Below are 21,088 nucleotides of genomic sequence, written 5' to 3'. Positions count from 1 at the left end.
TGAAACCTACATGTTTCACAACTAAAGTTTATTCATAGAATGTTGAACAAAGTATACATACTTTATACTTCCTCAAGACAGAAGTGTTTTTTTTTTGCAGTTTCTTATATATTGTCTTTGCTGTTCATAGGGATCTCAGGGCTTGGGCATCATGATAATTGAAGGCAAGCATGCAGAAGTTGGGCAGGGTATTTTCATCTCTGATATCCAGGAAGGCAGTGCTGCTGAGCAGGTAAAAATGGCATTGCAAGTACATAATATAGATCACCATAAGAACTGTGTTTATTACTCTATAAATATGCACTGCGTAAGGTGGTACAGTATTTTGAGCACAATTTATGACATTCTTTTTAACTATTGTATATAGTAAGCAGCTTCACATTTCAGTCAGTCAGTACATACTATATTCACAAAACAGAAATGGAAGGTAATTAGGAGAGCAGAAAATGCTATTACTTCTGTTGACTAATGTTAACTAACAAAAGCTGTATTGTATGATAATATAACATGTAAAATTACAAGGAGACAGGATGAATGGCCAGTGCCTACATTCAGGAGGTAAAATTCGCTTGCTGCCGACTGATATACTTGATAACAGATAAAAAAAAATTCCATAGCTTTTGGAACTGTTAGTTACTTCCTCATTGGGCATGGTGAGGGGGGAAGAAAGAAGAATGAGAGGGACACAGTGTGAAGATTTTAAGGGTGGGTTCTTTTAATTCTGGAGCCTGTTTGAGTGGCCCCTCCTTCCCAACCCTCCTCTCTAAGGAGGCTAACAGTACGAAAAGCTAGAGATTGTTTTTAATCTGATTTTAATGTGTCTACTAGTGGTGCTGAAAGTTCACTTCCTGAAGATAAGTACAGACTCACCATTGTGTCTCCTTGTAAGTTTACAGATTCCATTAGTGAAAACTCTTTCTGCTAAATATAAACATCAGACAGTGGTGAATGTCTTTATTGGTAATGTTTCTGTGTTGGTTCCTAGGAGAAAAATGTTTTGTGAAGAATATAAATATTTATTTCCTCATCCATTTAATCAGAAGAATAATGTCAAAAGTCTTTGTAAAAGATTATAAATTAACAAGACTTGTTTGTAGAAGACAGAAATGAACCAGACGTTAAAACTTCTAAATCTACAGACATTTGAAATAAGTAATGAGGAAAAAGACAAAGTGAACTACATAAATAAAAGTATGAAGTGCTGAAAACTGACTCCCTACCCTTCCTTTCTTCTGTGCATATTCCCTGAGTGCACAAGATTTCTGAACCATGTCCATCGTTTGCTCTTCCCAAATTCCAACACAATGAAATATTTACAGAAAATGCTCTACTAGAGCAGCATAAATGACAACACAAAAAATTTGAAATATTACCTTCAAACTGTCATTCAAAACTGTGTGCCCTGAGCTGGTTAATGTACTGGCTTCTGGCGTGTTCTCATCAGATGGTGCCCCTGATGAGAAGTATCATCTGTGTAGTGGCACCATGGAGGTTGGCAGTAATGTTGCACCAGCTACTAGTTTCCATAGTAATATTGTGTAGTACCACCACCCCTCTTCAGCAGCGACTGCCAAGGGAGAAAAATGTAGAGGTTGTGACCGGAAAAGGCAGCAGATTGATGTCAGTGGTGGTCACTCCAGAAGTCCTGGGCAGTGCGAGGCTCAATGAAAGTTGCACAAGTGACCAAAGGGCCAGCAGTTCCGCTGGGGGTCGAGAAACAGGTAATTGCTGGCCAGGACGATGGTGGTATAGTTTATTTCAATGGCACTGCCCAAGTCTGTAGGCAGAGACTACGGGATATATCATGGACTTGTGAGGATACATTGTGTAGTTGTGGCAGGTGGAATCATCTCGTAGATCCCAGTTAGGTTTCCACGTGGAAGAGAGAAGTCTTGGAGACACAGCATGCTACCAACGGAAGCAACATATTCAAGAGGGCGCAGTGATGGGCGGCTGTGAAGTGGCTCCACTGGGTTCCAGCCTTCAGTCAGAATGATCCCGCAAATTGCTAGAATATCACAGACGGCGTTGGGTGTCATGTTAGACACCATTTCCTTACTGCACCACAGTTCTTCATTGATGCAAGTCTTTTGGCCAAAGCTTTGAAAACCAAATACAGTTACATGTGAGAACAGTTGTGCAGGATACACTTCAATCCTTTTGCTGTTTCATGGGTTTTGTAAAAAAAAAAAAAAAAAAAATAAATAAAACTGTCTCTGAAACAATGTCTACTTTGAGGTCAGATACCACAAGGAGATTTACTGGTGTTTGCCTTGGTTGTAAGTAAGTAAAACTGGAAGTTTTCCTAGTAAGAGCACACTGATTACATCCGCAGACTCAAAGATTTATCTAGCCTACCTGAAAATATGGTGACCCTGATCTTAAGTAAATAGATTGTCTTAGCAAGGACAGACAAGCACCGGTTTCTGAGAGTAACCTCACCAAGTGTTTCCAGTGAACGCATTTAAGTGCATTTGCTGGACTGTGTCCTGAGAAGTCTGCACTTCTAGACATACCATTCATTTGGTACACTTCCATACATTGAGATGTACTTGCCTCGTGACTGCTACAACATGTATCTTGTGAATGTCCCATTTTGCTTCACTTGTGGCAGGCTGTGCATGGCTGGGGACACATGCTGTGCATGTAACATAGAAAACAATGTTTACAATCAGATCAGGGCACTACGGCAATCATGGCGCATAGCCTTTGGTGTGGTTGTTAGTAATGTTGGCTGGGCCGTGGAGCTTGTGGGGTAAGGGGGGACCCCACCAGAGGTGGCACGACATCCGGCTTGGCCACTATCAGAGCTAACTGCTGCGACATCTTCTTCTACTAGCTGCATGGGCAATTTCATATGATTGAGCTATTCACATTACTTCTGTAAGAAATGGATCTGATTTCCCACAATGTGTGGTTCCTCACTTCAGAGTCAGGTGTAAGATTCCCTGCAACATCATTAACTGTAGACTGCATAATTATGCAGGCACAAACGTTTAAAATACAATTTCTATTTGATTCATGCAGGTTGTTGGCCCAATCCTCATAAGATTGTTTGGTGCCCATTTTCTGCTGCCAAAATTCTGACCTGGCTGCAATAATATGTCTCTTCATCGAAAAATGTTCCTCCCTTGGAGAACACGTTCTAGCAAGAGTGGCTCGTTCCAAAGGGCTCCACCAAAACTTTTGTGATATATTCCTTTCAGTTTGATATAAAACAGTTGATACAGGTGTGGTGTAGTAAGACTGACAGAAACTCAGTGTAATGAGGCCTAGTTCTCTCTGTTGCAGACATACACAAATTGTATTATTCTGCAGTGACAAACCAGTTTTTCTTTCCCCATTCCATTCATCCAAAACCAAGGGCCTGTGGCAGGTGGCCTGTAGCCCCTTATTCCCTCCACTCTCCTGGCCTACAGTCAAAGTGACACAACCAAGTGATTTCCCTTTCTCCTCCTTGCCCCTCGCTGTGGGCCAGCAAGCATGGTCCTCAATGGATGGGCCACTACTCTTGTTCCCCTCTTTCCCTGCACTCTGACCATGCTGTGGGGCCAGTAGGAGACGGCCCTTACTCCCGCCACACCTCTGGCTCCTAAAACTGCAGAGACAGTGATGTGACCAAGCTGTTTCCTTTTCTCCATGTTCGCCCTTGCCCTAATGCAGCTTAAGGCCAGTTTGAGTGGACCCATTAGATGGACCACTGCACTCGTACCCCTCTTTCCCAATATCTGGGCAAACCCTGCTGTCCCTGCTGCGTCCCCACTCTTCTCCCCTTTCCCACCGGACCCCATGTCATAACAATTTTTAGGGCTAGCCACCATGGGCTCACAGCACTTAATTGTAATTGCTGTCATGTCTCTTCCTGCACCCCCCCCCCCCTCTCCCCCCTCTCCCCTCTGCAGTGAATGAGGCCGGCCAGGTCTCAGTAGTGTTCCGTATTCTGTAACTGTGTGGTTGAACCTCGAGTATTCATACAGTGATTTTAAAATGAATAAAGTACATAGTTTGCTTAAATGCCCTTCCTTTTATTAAGTGTTGAAGAAAAGATGGAAATGAGGTGGTTAGGGCACATCAACCAAAAGGTTTCTTGATGTCTCAAATTGATGGAAAGAAGAAGAGAACTTTCTGCAACACGTGGTTCTGTAAAAAGTCTTGGTTAGCGGTGAGTGAAGATTATTTTGTTTCTGGTGTGCATTATTTGATGGTGAAGGATTGTGGACAATGGTTGGCTGTAAGGATCTAAAGCATTTAAGTGAACAAATTAAGGAACATGAAGAAAGTTGGTTACATTTAGAAAATGTTTGTAAATACAAAATATTTGGCACAATTAACATTGCTGCTCAGATTGATTCGGTGTTTAAAATGTCAATTCAGAAACGTAATGAATTATTGACGAAGAATACACACATATTAAACAGTTGAGTGCTTAATGTTTTGTGGAACTCATGAGTTAGCAGTAAGGGCTCACAATGAAAAATGGGAGTCAGACAAATGTGACAGTTTCTTAAATTTGTTATCTGTTCTACAAAATCTTGACAGCATGTTAGATTATCAGTTACATAGTTCTAGTACTTCCGTATGTAAATATATGTCAAACATGTTACAAAATTAACTTCTAGCTTGTATGTATCAAGTTTACATTGAAGAACTGATTAAAGACATCGATGCTGCTGTTTTAGTTTATGTGAAGGCAGACGAAACAACAGCTATTATGTGGAGAAGTCAATTTGTCATTATAGTGCAGAATATTAAGGGGAAGGAAGCTGTTGAAAGATTACTTTCCTTCGAAAATGTTAATGATGGGACAGCATTTAGGTTCTAAAAAGAAGTCTGTAACGTTTCAGTGTTCAAGAAAACCTCGTTACTCAGACATACGATGGTGCCCCAATAATGAGCAGCAGTCATGGTGTACAGACTGTGATGCAGAGTACTTTCCCATATGCCAAGTATGTCCACTGTTATGCACACCAAATGAATTTGGTTATTCAGAATGCTTGTAGTAAAACCATAAAGTCTGTTAGGTTGTACTTCACAAATATTTCTGGATTTACAATATTTCACAAATATTTCTGGATTTACAATATTTTTCTGTTCATCACCCAAGAAAGTGATTTTTTTGCAGACACTGCAACAAGAGAATTTATTCAGTCTCTTTAACTAGATGCACCTTCCAGCATTGTGTAGTAACTGATGTTCAAGAAAACAAATTACGCTTATTGGAATGTTTTGATGAGATTGAGGAAGAAGATTCTTGGGATGATATTACAATAAGAGAAGCATTTGATTTGAGAGATTTACTTCACAATCCAGACTTCCTTCTAAAAAATTTTTTCTGTGAGATTATGAAACATGTTGATATTTTGTATAACACAGTTCAGATGCAGAGTGCAATTGAAGTTACTATATTCAATACATTATGTCATTTTGAGTCATCTGTTTCTGAAATATGAGAGAACATTTGAAGGTGTCGAGTTTCTGAAGATGAATGTTTTGCTCCTTCAAGAAAACATTCCAAATATAGCACTCAACCTAATCTTATAACAGATAACAAAGAAATGTGTGACATTGTGAGTAACCAACTGAAAGGAAGGAAGGAAACTCTCATGTATTCAGTATCTTCGAAATTATTGATCTAAAAAAGTTTGCTTCTTTCAAAGAACATTTCCATGCCACTTTAGTCAATACTTTTTCAATAAGATACAGTCTCTGTATTTTCCATTATAAATTGAAAAATGAATTGACAGTGATTCATCATAGTGATAGGTTTAAATGCATTACATTGGTTTGTGAGCTGTTTACTTTTCTTGTGGAACATTCCTTTGGAGAATCGTTCACTGAAGTGCACAAAACATTGCAAATTGCACTAACTACTTGTTTCAACACCAGAAATATAGTGCAGTTTCAGCACTTTAAAAAGAATGAAAACCTTCCTCATGAACAGTATGGGTCAAGAAAGTCTGAACTCATTGGCGGTTTGTTCCATTTGTAAAGAAGAAATCAGTGAAATTCCAAACTTCTACAACAGAATAATTGACATGTTTGCCAGTCAGAAGCATAGGCATGCACAACAGCTGTATAAGTAACCTGCCAGCATAGATACCCCATTAGTTAACATGCTAGTTAGGTAAAATACATTTGAAACCACTAGTAACCAAGGTTTTTTCAAGAGTTTTTGCCATAAGCCAAAAGCCAGGAGGTTTCCTATGTTTGCTCTCTGGTGCATTCCCAATGGGGAAGAAGTTACATGCTTCCTCCCAAAGTTACACTACAGAAACATACCTAGAATACATATGAATATCAACAAAAGGAGAGCAGGCAAACTTCGGTTTGAACCCAAACAGTTCCAAACCCGTAAAGTTATTCAATAAAATGTCTCACACACCTACAAAAGTACATGGAAAACCAATGAAGCTGGTGGACCAGACCAACTGCAATTTTACACACACACACACACACACACACACACACACACACACACAAGTAAATAAATAAAAAATAAAAAAATTGAGTTCACATCTGCATATATTTTATAATTAGCTACACTATTTCTTCGGTTATAACAGCATATTTAGAATACATTTAAGCATTATGACATAAATGAAATTTATATCATGAGCCCTTCACAACAGTTCTGTTGCAGAGTTTTCTAACTTTTTGTGTGGGCCCCACCAACAAAAGGGAGCACAAGTCGCCACTGCATTCTAGGTAACTCAGGTTCCGCCAGACTTGTTAACAGCTGTAGGATCTGTATTGTGTGCTACAGTTCAATATTCCCAGATAAAAACATGGCAATTTGTCATTCTGTATCAGAAATTTGATAAGCTGAAAAGTGTAACTGCAGTTGTTGGTGGTGAGCACCAACCCTTCATGTTCTTAGTTGTTGTTGTTGTTGTGGTCTTCAGTCCTGAGACTGGTTTGATGCAGCTCTCCATGCTACTCTATCCTGTGCAAGCTTCTTCATCTCCCAGTACCTACTGCAACCTACAACCTTATGAATCTGCTTAATGTATTCAACTCTTGGTCTCCCTCTACGATTTTTACCCTCCACGCTGCCCTCCAATGCTAAATTTGTGATCCCTTGATGCCTCAAAACATGTCCTACCAACCAATCCCTTCTTCTAGTCAAGTTGTGCCACAAACTTCTCTTCTCCCCAATCCTATTCAATACCTCCTCATTTGTTGTGATCTACCCATCTAATCTTCAGCATTCTTCTGTAGCACCACATTTCGAAAGCTTCTATTCTATTCTTGTCCAAACTAGTTATCGTCCATGTTTCACTTCCATACATGGCTACACTCCATGCAAATACTTTCAGAAATGACTTCCTGACACTTAAATCTATACTCGATGTTAACAAATTTCTCTTCTTCAGAAACAATTTCCTTGCCATTGCCAGTCTACATTTTATATCCTCTCTACTTCGACCATCATCAGTTATTTTACTCCCTAAATAGCAAAACTCCTTTACTACTTTAAGTGTCTCATTTCCTAATCTAATTCCCTCAGCATCACCCGATTTAATTTGACTACATTTCAGTATCCTCGTTTTGCTTTTGTTGATGTTCATCTTATATCCTCCTTTCAAGACACTGTCCATTCCGTTCAACTGCTCTTCCAAGTCCTTTGCTGTCTCTGACAGAATTACAATGTCATTGGCGAACCTCAAAAGTTTTTACTTCTTTTCCATGAATTTTAATACCTACTCCGAATTTTTCTTTTGTTTCCTTTACTGCTTGCTCAATATACAGATTGAATAACATTGGGGAGAGGCTACAACCCTGTCTCACTCCTTTCCCAACCACTGCTTCCCTGTTATGCCCCTCGACTCTTATAACTGCCATCTGGTTTCTGTACAAATTGTAAATAGCCTTTCGCTCCCTGTATTTTACCCCTGCCTCCTTCAGAATTTGAAAGAGAGTATTCCAGTTAACATTTTCAAAAGCTTTCTCTAAGTCTACAAATGCTAGAAACGTAGGTTTGCCTTCTCTTAATCTTTCTTCTAAGATAAGTCGTAAGGTTAGTATTGCCTCACGTGTTCCAACATTTCTACATTTAATCATAATGTCCTCGGGAAAAATTACGGCGGTAGTTTCCCCTTGCTTTCAGCCGTTCGCAGTACCAGCACAGCAAGGCCATTGTGGTTAATGTTACAAGGCCAGATCAGTCAATCATCCAGACTGTTGCCCCTGCAACTACTGAAAAGGCTGCTGCCCCTCTTCAGGAACCACATGTTTGTCTGGCCTCTCAACAGATACCCCTCCGTTGTGGTTGCACCTACGGTACGGCCATCTGTATCGCTGAGGCACGCAAGCCTCCCCACCAACGGCAAGGTCCATGGTTCATGGGGGGGTGTTCTTAGTTAATCGATGGAAAAGTGGCAAACACTGGTGTTGTGGGAGACATCCCACATACACTCACTAACACTTACACTGCCTGTAGTGTAGCTGTTGTTAGTGCCTGATAACCCTGTGTGGTTTGTGTTAGTAGTTATGCAAATGGTGCATGGCTGAAGAATCCACATTTTCATCTAATTACGAATATGTTCAAGATCCGATTTGTACCCATCACAGATTTCATCCATGTTGCCACTCGTGTGAAGGTGAACTACTTAAGAGCTAGCAGGGTACTTGCCCTGGTTTATTTACAATTAGAGATACCTACAGAATTCTCCTCAGAATCAGTGCAAACTAATATAAGTCCATATTCTAAAGCAATATCCAGTCTGTACCTTATCAGAATTACTCCTCTGACAATTACAGTCCACGATAGTGTCACCTAGCCAAACTGGGTGCATACTTTCTGCACACTCCATATGTCATATCATAACTGACTTACACCTGTCCTGGGCCAGCTTAAGTGCCGGATTCTAGTGTGGTCTCTTTAGAGGGCATTCTGGATGACAAGCTCAGTCTGAGTAGTGGCGCCATGGCGGTTGACAGTAATGTTATGTCAGCTACTCAGTTTCCATAGTGACACCATGTGATGTCATTATAGTTTTACTCTCTCTTCTGCTTAAAAATAGTCCACACTGTATTAAAATGGACTATAACAATTGTAAATGTGGCACCAAAACTACATGATCTGTAGTTAAACAGAGAACTGTAACTGCTGTAGATGAAACATCAGATTTACAGTACCCAGTTCAGTGACGGGCCACACTTTATTTCTTCTCCAAGGCTATTACTTGTCATTTCTCCATTTGCTTAATTTTGAAGTAGTGTCAATAAATATGGTAATATATTATTTGACTTTTAAAAATTCAAATGTTTGTTGTTGTAGTCTTCAGTCAAGAGACTGGTTTGATGCAGCTATTCTAACCTCTGTAGGCTTCTTCATCTTTGAGTAACTACTGCAACCTAGATCATTCTGAATCTGCTTAGTGTATTCATCTCTTGGACTTCCTATACCATTTTTACCCTCCACACTTCCCTCCAATACTAAATTGGTGAGCCGTTGATGCCTCAGAATGTGTCCTACCAACTGATCCCTTCTTCTAGTCAAGTTGTGCCATGAATTCCTCTTCTCCCCAATTCTGTTCAATACCTCCTCATTAGTTACATAATCTACCCATGTAATCATCAACATTCTTCTGTAGCACCACATTTCGAAAGCTAAACTAAACTATTTATCGTACGTGTTTCACTTCCATACATGGCTTCACTCCACATAAATACTTTCAGAAAAGACTTCCTGACACTTAAATCTATACTCAGTGTTAACAAATTTCTCTTCTTCAGAAACACCTTCCTTGCCATAGCCAGTTTACATTTTATATCCTCTCTACTTCGACCATCATCAGTTATTTTACTCCCCAAGTAGCAAAACTCATCTACTACTTAAAGTGTCTCATTTCCTAGTGTAATAATACCCTCAGCATCACCTGATTTAATTCAACTACATTCCGTTAACCTCGTATTGCTTTTGTCGATGTTCATCTTATATCCTCCTTTCAAGACATTGACCATCCCGTTCAACTGCCCTTCCAGGTCCTTTGCTGTCTATGACAGAATTACAATGTCATTGGCAAACCTCAAAGTTTTTATTTCATCTCCAGGGATTTTAATCTCTACTCCAGATTTTTCTTTTTTTTCCTTTACTGCTTGCTCAATATACAGACTGAATAGCATCGGGGAGAGGCTACAACCCTGTCTCACTCCCTTCCCAACCACTGCTTCCCTTTCATGCCCCTGGACTCTTATACCTGCCATTTGGTTTCTGTTCAAATTGTAAATAGCCTTTCACTCCCTGTATTTTACCCCTGCAACCTTCAGAATTTGAAAGAGAGCGTTCCAGTCAACATTGTCAAAAGCTTTCTCTAAGTCTACAAATGCTATAAATGTAGGTTTGCCTTTCCTTAATTGATTTTCTAAGATAAGTCGTAGGGTCAGTATTTTGCCTCAGGTGCTCCAACATTTCTACGGAATCCAAACTGATCTTCCCCGAGGTCGGCTTCAATCAGTTTTTCCATTCGTCTGTATAGAATTCATGTTAGCATTTTGCAGCCATGCCTTATTAAACTGATAGTTCAGTGATATTCACACCTGTCAACACCTGCTTTCTTTGGAATTGGGATTACTATGTTCTTCCTGAAGTCTAAGGGTATTTCACCTGTCTCATACATCTTGCTCATCAGATGGGAGAGTTTTGTCATGGCTGTCTCTCCCAAGGCTATCAGTGGTTCTAAAGGAATGTTGTCTCCTCTCAGGATCTTGTTTAGACTCAGGTCTTTCAGGGCTCTGTCAAATTCTATATGCAGTATCATATCTTGCATTTCATTTTCAACTAAATCGTCTTCCATTTCCAAAATATTGTCCTCAAGCACATCGCCCTTGTGTAGACCCTCTATATACTCCTTCCACCTTTCTGCTTTCCCTTCTTTCCTACCGAGCGAGGTGGTGCAGTGGTTAGCACACTGGACTCGCATTCGGGAGGACGACGGTCCAATCCCGTCTCCAGCCATCCTGATTTAGGTTTTCCGTGATTTCCCTAAATCGTTTCAGGCAAATGCCGGGATGGTTCCTTTGAAAGGGCACGGCCGATTTCCTTCCTAATCCTTCTCTAACCCGAGCTTGCGCTCCGTCTCTAATGACCTCGTTGTCGACGGGACGTTAAACACTAACCACCACCACCACCTTCTTTCCTTAGGACTGGTTTTCCATCTAAGCTCTTGGTATTGATACAGGTTGCTCTTTTTCCTCCAAAGGTCTTTTTAATTTTCGTGTAGGCAGTATCTATCTTACCCGTAGTGATACAAGCCTTTACATCCTTACATTTGTCCTCTAGCCATCCCTGCTTAGCCATTTTGCACTTCCTGTCGATCTCATTTTTGAGACGTTTGTATTCCTTTTTGCCTGCTTCATTTACTGTATTTTTAACGCATGAATAACAGTATCTCGAAATGATTGGGTGTTTGCGTGGTCCTCATCATTTCATCATCGTTCATGAATGTGGCGAGATTGGGCTGAGCAAAGGTTGGGAATTTGTATGGGTGCTGATAGCCATGCAGTTGAGTGCCCCACAAACCAATCATCATCATCCTCAATAAAAGTTTTGCATTACCTCGGTTCCGAGAGTTCCGGAACGTGTTCATAAAATTGGAATAGAGATCAACATAAATATTGTTTTTGCCCTTGTTATTGCTTATGAAAACCACACATTGCAACTTGTACCACCATACAGCGAGATCTTCAGAATTGGTGGTCCAGATTGCTGTACACACCAGTACCTCTGATACCCAGTAGCACGTCCTCTAGCATTGATGCATGCCTGTACTCATCGCAGCATACTCTCCACAAGTTCATCAAGACACTGTTGGTCCGTATTGTCCCACTCGTCAGCAGCGATTCGGCGTAGATCCCTCAGAGTGGTTGGTAGGTCACGTCATCCATAAACAGCCCTTTTCAGTATATCCCAGTCATGTTCGATAGGGTTCATGTCTGGAGAACATGCTGGCCACTCTAGTTGAGCGGTGTCATTATCCTGAAGGAAGTCATTCACAAGATGTGCATGATGGGGGCAAGAATTGTCATCCCATGAAGATGAATGACTCGCCAATATGCTGCTGATATGGTTGCACTATCGGTCGGAGGATGGCATTCACATATACAATCGTTATGGCGCCTTCCATGACCACCAGCGGCATACGTTGGCCCCATTTAATGCCACCCTAAAACAGCAGGGAATCTCCAACTTGCTGCACTCGCAGGACAGTGTGTCTAAGGCGTTCAGCCTGACCAGATTGCCTCCAAACACATCTCCGACGAATGTCTGGTTGAAGGCATATGCGACACTCATCGGTGAAGAGAACGTGATGCCAATCCTGATCGGTCCATTTGGCATGTTGTTGGGTCCATCTGTACCATGCTACACGGTTTCATTGTTGCAAAGATGGACTTCACCATGGACGTCAGGAGTGAAGTTACACATCATGCAGCCTATTGCGCACAGTTTGAGCCGGAACACGATGCCCTGTGGCTGAACATAAAGCATTATTCAACATGTTGTTGTCGCTTCAGGATTCCTCAGAGCCATAATCCATAGGTAATGGCCATCCACTGCAGTAGTAGCCCTTGGGTGGCCTGAGCGAGGCATGTCATCGACAGTTCCTGTCTCTCTCTATCTCCTCCATGTCTGAACAGCATCTCTTTGGTTCACTCTGAGAGGCCTGGACACTTCCCTTGTTGAGAGCACTTCCTGGCACAAAGTAACAATGTGGATGCGATCGAACCGCGATGTTGACGGTCTAGACAAGGTTGAACTACAGACAACAGGAGCCTGGTGGAATGACTGGAACTGATCTGCTGTCGGACCCCCTCCATCTAATAGCCACTGTTCATACATGGTTGTTTACCTCTTTGGGCTGGTTTAGTGACATCTTCTAACAGTCAAAGTGATTGTGTCTGTGATACAATATCCACAGTCAACGTGTATCTTCAGGAGTTCTGGGAACCGGGGTGATGCAAAAGTGTTTTTGATGTGTGTATATTTTTTCCATTCATAAATTAAATTCAATATCTCTTCTATTACCCAAGTATTTCTACTAGCCGTCATCTTTTTACCTATTTGATCCTCTGCTGCCTTCACTGTTTCATCTCTCTAAGCTATCCATTCTTTTTCTACTGTACTTCTTTCCCCTATTCTTGTCAGTCATTCCCTGATGCTCTCTCTGAAACTCCCTACAGCCTCTTGTTCATCCAGTTTATCCAGGTCCCATCTCCTTAAATTCCTACCTTTTTGCAGTATCTCCAGTTTTAATCTACAGTTCATAACCAATAAATTGTGGTCATAATCAACATTTGCCCTTGGAAATGTCATACAATTTAAAACCTGGTTCCTAAATCTCTGTCTTACCATTATATAATCTATCTGATACCTTTTAGTATCTCCAGGATTCTTCCAGGTATACAACCTTCTGTTATAATTCTTGAACCAAGTGTTAGCTATGATTAAGTTATGCTCTATGCAAAATTCTACAAGGCTACTTTCTCTTTCATTTCTTCCCCCCCTATCCATATTCACCTACTACGTTTCCTTCTCTTCCTTTTCCTACTGTCGAATTCCAGTCACCCATGACTATTAAATTTTCGTCTCCCTTCACTACCTGAATAATTTCTTTTATCTCGTCATACATTTCATCAATTTCTTCATCATCTGCGGAGCTAGTTGGCATGTAAACTGTGGCAGGTGTGGGGTTCAGGTCTATCTTGGCTACAATAATGCATTCACTATGCTGTTTGTAGTAGCTTATCCGTACTCCTGTTTTTTTATTCCTCATTAAACCTACTCCAGCGTTACCCGTATTTGATTTTGTATTCATAACCCCTTATTCTTGCTCCTCCTGCCACTGAACTTCAGTAATTCCCACTATATCTAACTTTAACCTGTTCATTTCCCCTTATAAGTGTTCTAATCTACGTGCCTGATTAAGTGATCTGACATTCCACACTCCGATCCGTAGAATGCCAGTTTCCTTTCTCCTGATAACAACGTTCTCCGGAGTAGTCCCTGCCTGGAGATCCAAATGGGGGACTATTTTACCTCCGGAATATTTTACCCAAGAGGATGCCATCATCATTTAACCATATAGTAAATCTGCATGGTCTCAGGAAAAATTATGGCTTTCGTTTCCACCTTGCTTTCAGTCATTTGCAGTACCAGCACAGTAAGGCCGTTTTGATTAATGTTATAAGGCCAGATCAGTCAATCATCCAGACTGTGGCCACTGCAGCTATTGAAAAAGCCTGCTGCCCGTCTTCAGGAACCACAGGATTGTCTGGCCTCTCAACAAATATCCCCTCCGTTGTGGCTGCACCTACAGTATGGCTATTGGTATCGCTGAGGCATGCAAGCCTTCCTACCAACGACAAGGCCCATGGTTCTCGGGGCGGGGGTTAAAAAATTCAGATAAATATTTAATTTTTGTTACAAAGATCTCAACTGAATTTTGAAAATCTGTAAAGTTACCTGTTGGACAATATGAGGCAAACAGTAAGGGTGGAAAACGAGAATAGATTATTATCTTCAAGTCCATAAACAACAAATAGAATTCAAGAAAATAAGAAGAATGTAGCATGTCACTTTTAATGAAGTCTATCATTTTGATTTTGATAGGACTGTGACAACATGTCCAGGATGCAGGCTGAACAACAGCAGAACAGAAACCAATTACACACTCTTACAAGAGAAATCGTAAAAATTATCATGTAGAACAGGATGAACAGTGATGATTTTAATTTCCCAAAGTGTGGAATGTTTGCTGAAGATAATTGAAATAAATTGAATGAAGTGACAGAAATGAGTATTAAAATAGGTGTGTGACTGATACACTCAGGAATTCATGAGACAAGAAGTTCATGAAAAGTACAAAAGAAACCGGGGAAGGCAGTTGCTACATAATCTGAAAATCTAAGTCTGGATCAATTCGATAGTAATTTTATTGCATGAGCAAGCAAAGATTTAGGTTTTCTTATTCGATGAATGTGCCAATAATGAAAATTTTATCTTACAATCACTAGGCTATTCAATAGAACTGATACTTGCTATTATAGACATATAAACCGAGCTGAAATAAGTCTTCCACACATTCTGAACTCTGTACTATTTGATGAGTTGTCATCAGATTAGTTGTACACTGTGTGCCTCTAATTCCTTTCCTTTCAGATTTTTTTTTTTTTTTAAATATTACTCGTCATTAAAATGTATTATTTAAACCAGATTTCTGTATATGTATTAATGGAGTTTCCTTTCACTGTTTTTTAAGGCTGGCCTTGTTGTAGGAGATATGATCCTCGCTGTTAACAAGGACACACTTCTTGGGTCTGATTATGATTCAGTAAGTACAATTTATTTAGAATCAATTTGTTGCATTATTTAGTAAAAGCAGTGTTCTTAGAAATGTAATTCTTTGTACATACTGTTCTTTACTATTTGGTATTACTGAAACTAATGTTTGTATGCAAATGTAAGATACAATGATAACATGATGAGCTTAATTTATTTTCAGTGTTAGTGTGCACTATTGCCTGGCACCCATTTCAAATTTAGTTGAGGTAAACCAATCTCATGTACTCTTTTGTTTCCCACAAAGGCGGCATCACTTCTGAAAAAGACAGAGGGTGTGGTCACACTGATTGTGTGCAACCCAAACAAAGCCAAGCAGGAGGAGGAAAAGAAGAATGCAACTGGAACTCCATCACCAGGAGAAAGTATGCCAGTTCAACAAGCATCTTCTCCAACACCAAAGGAGCCGGAGAAGCCAAGTATGTCTTTTGGGGGAAAAAAAAGAAAAAAAAAAAGACAGTGACAGACATCTCAAAGCAAAATTAAAACTTGACACTGTGTCCTGACATACAGAAAATCACTTGTTTATTTTGAAGGACTTATCAAAAAATTTAATTTTTATTTTCAAAGTTATTTTGTAGTACCAAGGGATTTATTCTCATCTACACATATGTCATGTTGAAAATAAAGAGAAAAAGGTTATTTAGTTGAAAGGCACTGTAGTGTGACTTATTCACAAATTTTAATTTGGAGGTAAAAATTATTGTGTATTTAATGACTTGTAGCATAAAGAACATCAAAAGGTTTATAGCCACTCTAAAAAATTATTTATCAGAAAGACTTGTCAAAGAAGAAAGAAGTGATGTGACATTAATTACACTTATACTGTGAAACTCGTTAGAAAGTATGTGGTAGTGGATTCTTTGTGTTGTGGGACTTATCAGTGTTGCTACTGCTATACACTGATGAAATGTCAAAAGACTGATTGCTTATGTGTGTCTGAGCAAGCTGTTGTTAGTCTGTTTTTATTTACATATTCTCTACAGGAGTGACATTTACATGGCTGAAGAACGCGCATAGATTACATTTTGAGAAAAGTCCGAATATCTTTTTGAGCAATTTTCTAAATAGGTTGGTTTGGCAATATCTTACAGTGTCTTCTAGTTGGAAATTTTCCAATCATGTGTGTTACTACTTCCTGCATAGTGAAAAAGTACGTAATCATTTTGCTGCCTTGCTTTGTATACACCAACTGTCAGCTCTTGCTCTGACTTAATGGATCCAACAAAGCTGAAGACTGTTTCAATGTGTGTCATACTTAAGTCTTGAGACATTTTTAATGTGAGATTATTAATTGAAATTAAGCAAGAGACAGACTTTTCCATTTTGAAATTTTTTTGGTGAACTGCATAACAGACAACAAGCTCTAAGAGCTGTGGAAAGTGAAATGTATTTAGAAAAACTAAGAAACAAATAATACAGTGTCAAAGGAGACAAATCTTTGTTCATCTTGTAGCAGAAGTCATTGTTAATTACCTTAATAAAGAGTGTCCCATAAGAACGCAACTTTTGAAATGCCCATTATTTCTGTTCTAGTAAGCTGGCAGCATTGGACATAAATGGAACATTTCATAATGGGACAGTGAACCCTGAGTGATAATGTTGCTGTAAGTCCAGTGAAATCTATTTAGTGATGTTCACAACAGCAGGCTATTCCCAGAACCAATGTGAAGTAAATTCTGAAAGAGATCTGCACTTTTGGACATATTAAATTGAACTAACACAAAAACTGAAGACAAATGATCACAAAAAGCTCTGAGCATTTGTTCATTGGGTCTTTGCAAAACAGAGGGGACAACAATTTTATCAAGAAAATAATGTTCACTGATGAGGTGCGCATTCTGTGTAATGTCTTCAGGAATTAGCAAAATTGCAGGTTTTTATGCACAAAAAACCCTTGAGTTATTATGGAGAAACCATTACTTGCACATTGAGTTAATGTCTGGTGTGGGATATGGGCTGAGAGCTTAATTACGCTGTACTTCTTTAAAGATAGCAACGGAAATGAATTAACAATAGACAGCAAATTCCACTGCAATATGTTAAGAGTGTTTTTGTATTCTGAACTGGATTGTGTGAAAGCTGAAGAGGTTAGACTTCAACAAGATGGATGTTCTATAGGAGACGTTTCTTGGATGGGTGGTTTCTCGCAATGACAACATGAACTGACCTCCCAGATCTTGTGATTTAACCCCCATGTGATTTCTTTCTGCAGAAGTATTGGAAATCTCCTGTATATGCCAACAAACTGTCATCAGTTGCAGAGATTCACTTTCTAATTTCAAACTAGAAGTGCAAGAATATCGAAAAATTATGGAAAATTTCATCAAAGCAACAAATGTGCACTTGCTGAGTTGTGGAGGGCATTTGACTAATATCGTACTCCATACATAACCATAGATAGCATACACTGCAATAATATATAAATTACTTAATTTTATCAATAAATTTATATAATATTATGCACTCAAAAGTTGTATTCTTTATGGGGTGCCTTTTATATTGAACATCCTTATTCATTTCTTTGACTGGGCATGTCTCTTGAACTAAGAGAAGATACAGATACTACATCACACATTTCCCTCAAAAAATCACTTCTTTGGCCACTAATGGAAACAAGAAGATAGACATAACAGCAATTTAACAACAAGATGAAAATAGGTCATATAACACCATGACATAAGACCCACAGCAATACAGAAAACCAACAGTGACAAAAAGATTGATAGTAATCAGGAGCTCAGTAGTCATGAGAAAAGTAAATTAAAAAGCGACTGTTTGTTGGAGGGGGAGGGGGTGGAGGGAGCAGTCACAAAAACCATCCTTGAAGACCTAAACATAAGGACAGGGATCAGTGGCCAGATGAAAATGGAAGAAAAAGGAAAAGAAATTGTGAAGAAATATGGAACAGAAGATAAAAGTTTTATGACAAATGTGAACAAAATGTTTACTAGGCAAAAAGGTTGACACACAAGTGAAAGAAACAGAAACAGAAGAGGGAAGTGAATAAAAAATTTCATGAGTATGGCTGCCACTCTTCTACCTGACTACTAAAGAACCAACCAGAATTATAGAAAGAAACATTTTTATTCTACTCGGTCTTACTGGTTTTGATAAGCACTTAACAATTTCAAAAGTTTGTAGAGTTAAGTGTTAAGCGAGTAGACCATTTCTTGGCTTATAAAAGTTTCTTTATTGAAGTTGAACTGTTCTTCATTATTAAAACGTAATTAGCTTACAGAGATCTGTGATAAGTGGTTGTCTGCATCATTCCCATTCTTAGTTGGACATAATCATTTTTATTACATTCTCTTCCATCACCAAGTGTGTGAGCTTGGCAGGCACTGATGTGAGTCGTACTGGGGAGTGTCTTTCTTCATCATTGTTCTGACTGTATCTTCTGATCTTCACCTGATTGGATCTGTTGCAGTTTGCTATTACATAGTTTTCAATGACTCTTCAAGTTCTGGTCTACTTAGAGTGCAGAAAGTTGTATGATATCCATATGACACACACAAGAGTCCCTATACTGATTGCATGCTGTGAACTTGGAAAGGTGTTTACTTTTCAAGGTAATTATGAAAAGGCGCTCCATGTACAGTCCAACTGAAATTACTTGTTAGTAGAGACTTCATACTCTAGACATTAGTCCCTCCAATTGGAGCTCTCAGCACCACACACAGACTGTCTGTTATTGTTAATACACTGCAACTAAGTGTAATTTCACTTGCAGTTTTCGAGTACTAGAGTGTTCTTCTGTAATCTGCTATTGAGCACTGCCCAGCAGCTTATTTAACTGTTGTTGTGAGCAAAATTGCATTCCATCTGTGTTGGCAGCCTGCTGTCTGTTGTGCATGCATTAACAGAGGAGCAGCTGACAGCTCATGTACTAACAATGTAGTGCACCATGGCAAACATCAAACAAGTAATTTTAATCAAAGAGTAGGCACATCACTGCTCGTAGTTTCTTAAACAGTTCTCTTAAATTATGCCAGTTATTGTGTTCAGTGACATTTGGAATGGAGAAATGCCGTTCGATAAGAACAAAATGTTGAGTTTCAGTAAGCATTTTGCAACCACTATGGTGTAAATTTGCCATTAGTAACATACACCATTGTCCTAAAAGTTCAGAGACTGATTTTATTCCTTGTGTACAGGAAATGTCAGCACAGTGATTATGGTGTCAGTTAGAACTTACTATTGTAAACAGCAGATGTGCAATTGACGTGTATGTTCCGAGCTCGCAGTGTTACGTAGTGGACATGTAAGTAGTGTGTCACAACCTGCAGTGGAACAACATCTCTAAACCAAGTGTTCAACATATCCTCCAGAATCGTTCGAACAAGAAAAAAGTATGTGCAAAGTTTTCCTTTCGCACTCCTTGACTTCCAAACAAAAATGACAATTTGTGGATGCCCGCCACAACTTGATTGAAGTGGAGAACATGAACAGTTCTTTTCTCGAAAAAATTATCACAGATAATGAGACTTAGTGTTATCGGTATGAACCTACCACAGATAGACAAAGGGCAAAAATTCACATGATGGGTCAACACTTTGACAATATAACTGACATTCAAGCCAGGATGATGTGTGAGTTGAATAACATCTCAAAGAGGATTTTTCATGTAGTCTCGCATGGTTTTATTAATGTTCTGTTCATTGTATTCAAGTGTGAGGAGATTATTTGGAACAAATGAAGTCTTGAAACCACCATCTTCACATTTCTCTATTCTTTACTAACCAGTCTCAAAACATTTTGGGTATGTCAGGTGATTGTGATATTGTACAGTGGCACTAATCCAGTTTCAAGGAGGTATGCTCAAGCAGTGGAGAAATCATTACTCAGGATTTACAGCTATTGTGTCAAGGTGGAGGAATTCACTGCCTGTTATTACTGGTACAATGCTTAAGGGATAAACATGTTTTCATTTGGCACATGGTTATATCTTAGTTTTCGTTCAGTGAACATTCTCCTAGTGGATTTCAATAAAGGATTGCACATTCCTGAATTATTGCTATATTCAGTGCCTTACATTACTGTCCTCTGTCTCAACAAAATGCAGTTTTTATATTCGCAAGTGTGTTTCCTGTTTCATAAGGAGGAAATCCCAAGTACAGTACTCCAGGAAATGCCAAAACTAGTTTAATGTGTGTTTTTAAAGTTGTGTGGTTCCAAACCTTTTCAATAGATTTGCAGTGGTAGATCAGAAATTTTTTTAGGCAGATAGTTATATTGCGCTTTTAACTGCACGAATAAGGTTAGTAAATTTTTTTAAAGTTTTTGTGATGTAAATTATACCATTATTGATTATAAATTTACATTTACTTTGTGGTTGTGTTTGGAGAATTTTAATGATGTCTTTTACCATTGTCCCCAGGATTTGAGCAGTTTTAGGCCACATTTATCCTGGAAGTAATTTTATTAGTGCAAGTGGCACACTGTTGAGAGCATTCATGGCAGTAGTTGTTTTTGAGCTTTCTTCCATTGTATGTTTAATATTGGAATTAACCTTGTTTGAAATGTCTTCTATCTTTCAGGATGACTGCATATTATTTGTCCTTTCTTCAGTATTCATCAATTAATCAGATCTTGAAAGAACATTAATAAATTCAAATATTAGCATTAGTTTGTTCCATTTGACATATCCATTATTGCTCAGCCGTGTACATAAAATATTATTTTTTCAATACCTGCAGTTATGGTTATGTAAATGTTATCTGCCATCACATGCTTTCATAGCGTTAA

The 21,088-nt window shown here is 39.1% G+C and overlaps 1 protein-coding gene across 1 annotated transcript in view; it reads left to right on the top strand.

Annotated features, from left to right (window-relative positions):
• The window catches only part of LOC126260459 (multiple PDZ domain protein), a 1,565,360-nt gene that overhangs the window by 1,499,397 nt on the left and 44,875 nt on the right, over nt 1–21,088 (top strand). The window contains exons 18-20 of the mRNA XM_049957788.1: nt 131–232; nt 15,261–15,332; nt 15,588–15,759. Coding sequence (XP_049813745.1) covers nt 131–232; nt 15,261–15,332; nt 15,588–15,759 — 346 coding nt within the window. The remainder of the gene's footprint in view (nt 1–130; nt 233–15,260; nt 15,333–15,587; nt 15,760–21,088) is intronic.

The sequence above is a fragment of the Schistocerca nitens genome, chromosome 5 (assembly GCF_023898315.1).
Source record: "Schistocerca nitens isolate TAMUIC-IGC-003100 chromosome 5, iqSchNite1.1, whole genome shotgun sequence".
In the NCBI taxonomy this organism is placed as follows: domain Eukaryota; kingdom Metazoa; phylum Arthropoda; class Insecta; order Orthoptera; family Acrididae; genus Schistocerca; species Schistocerca nitens.
Note: the sequence above shows the minus strand (reverse complement) of the source record. Positions and strands in the feature narration are given on the sequence as shown.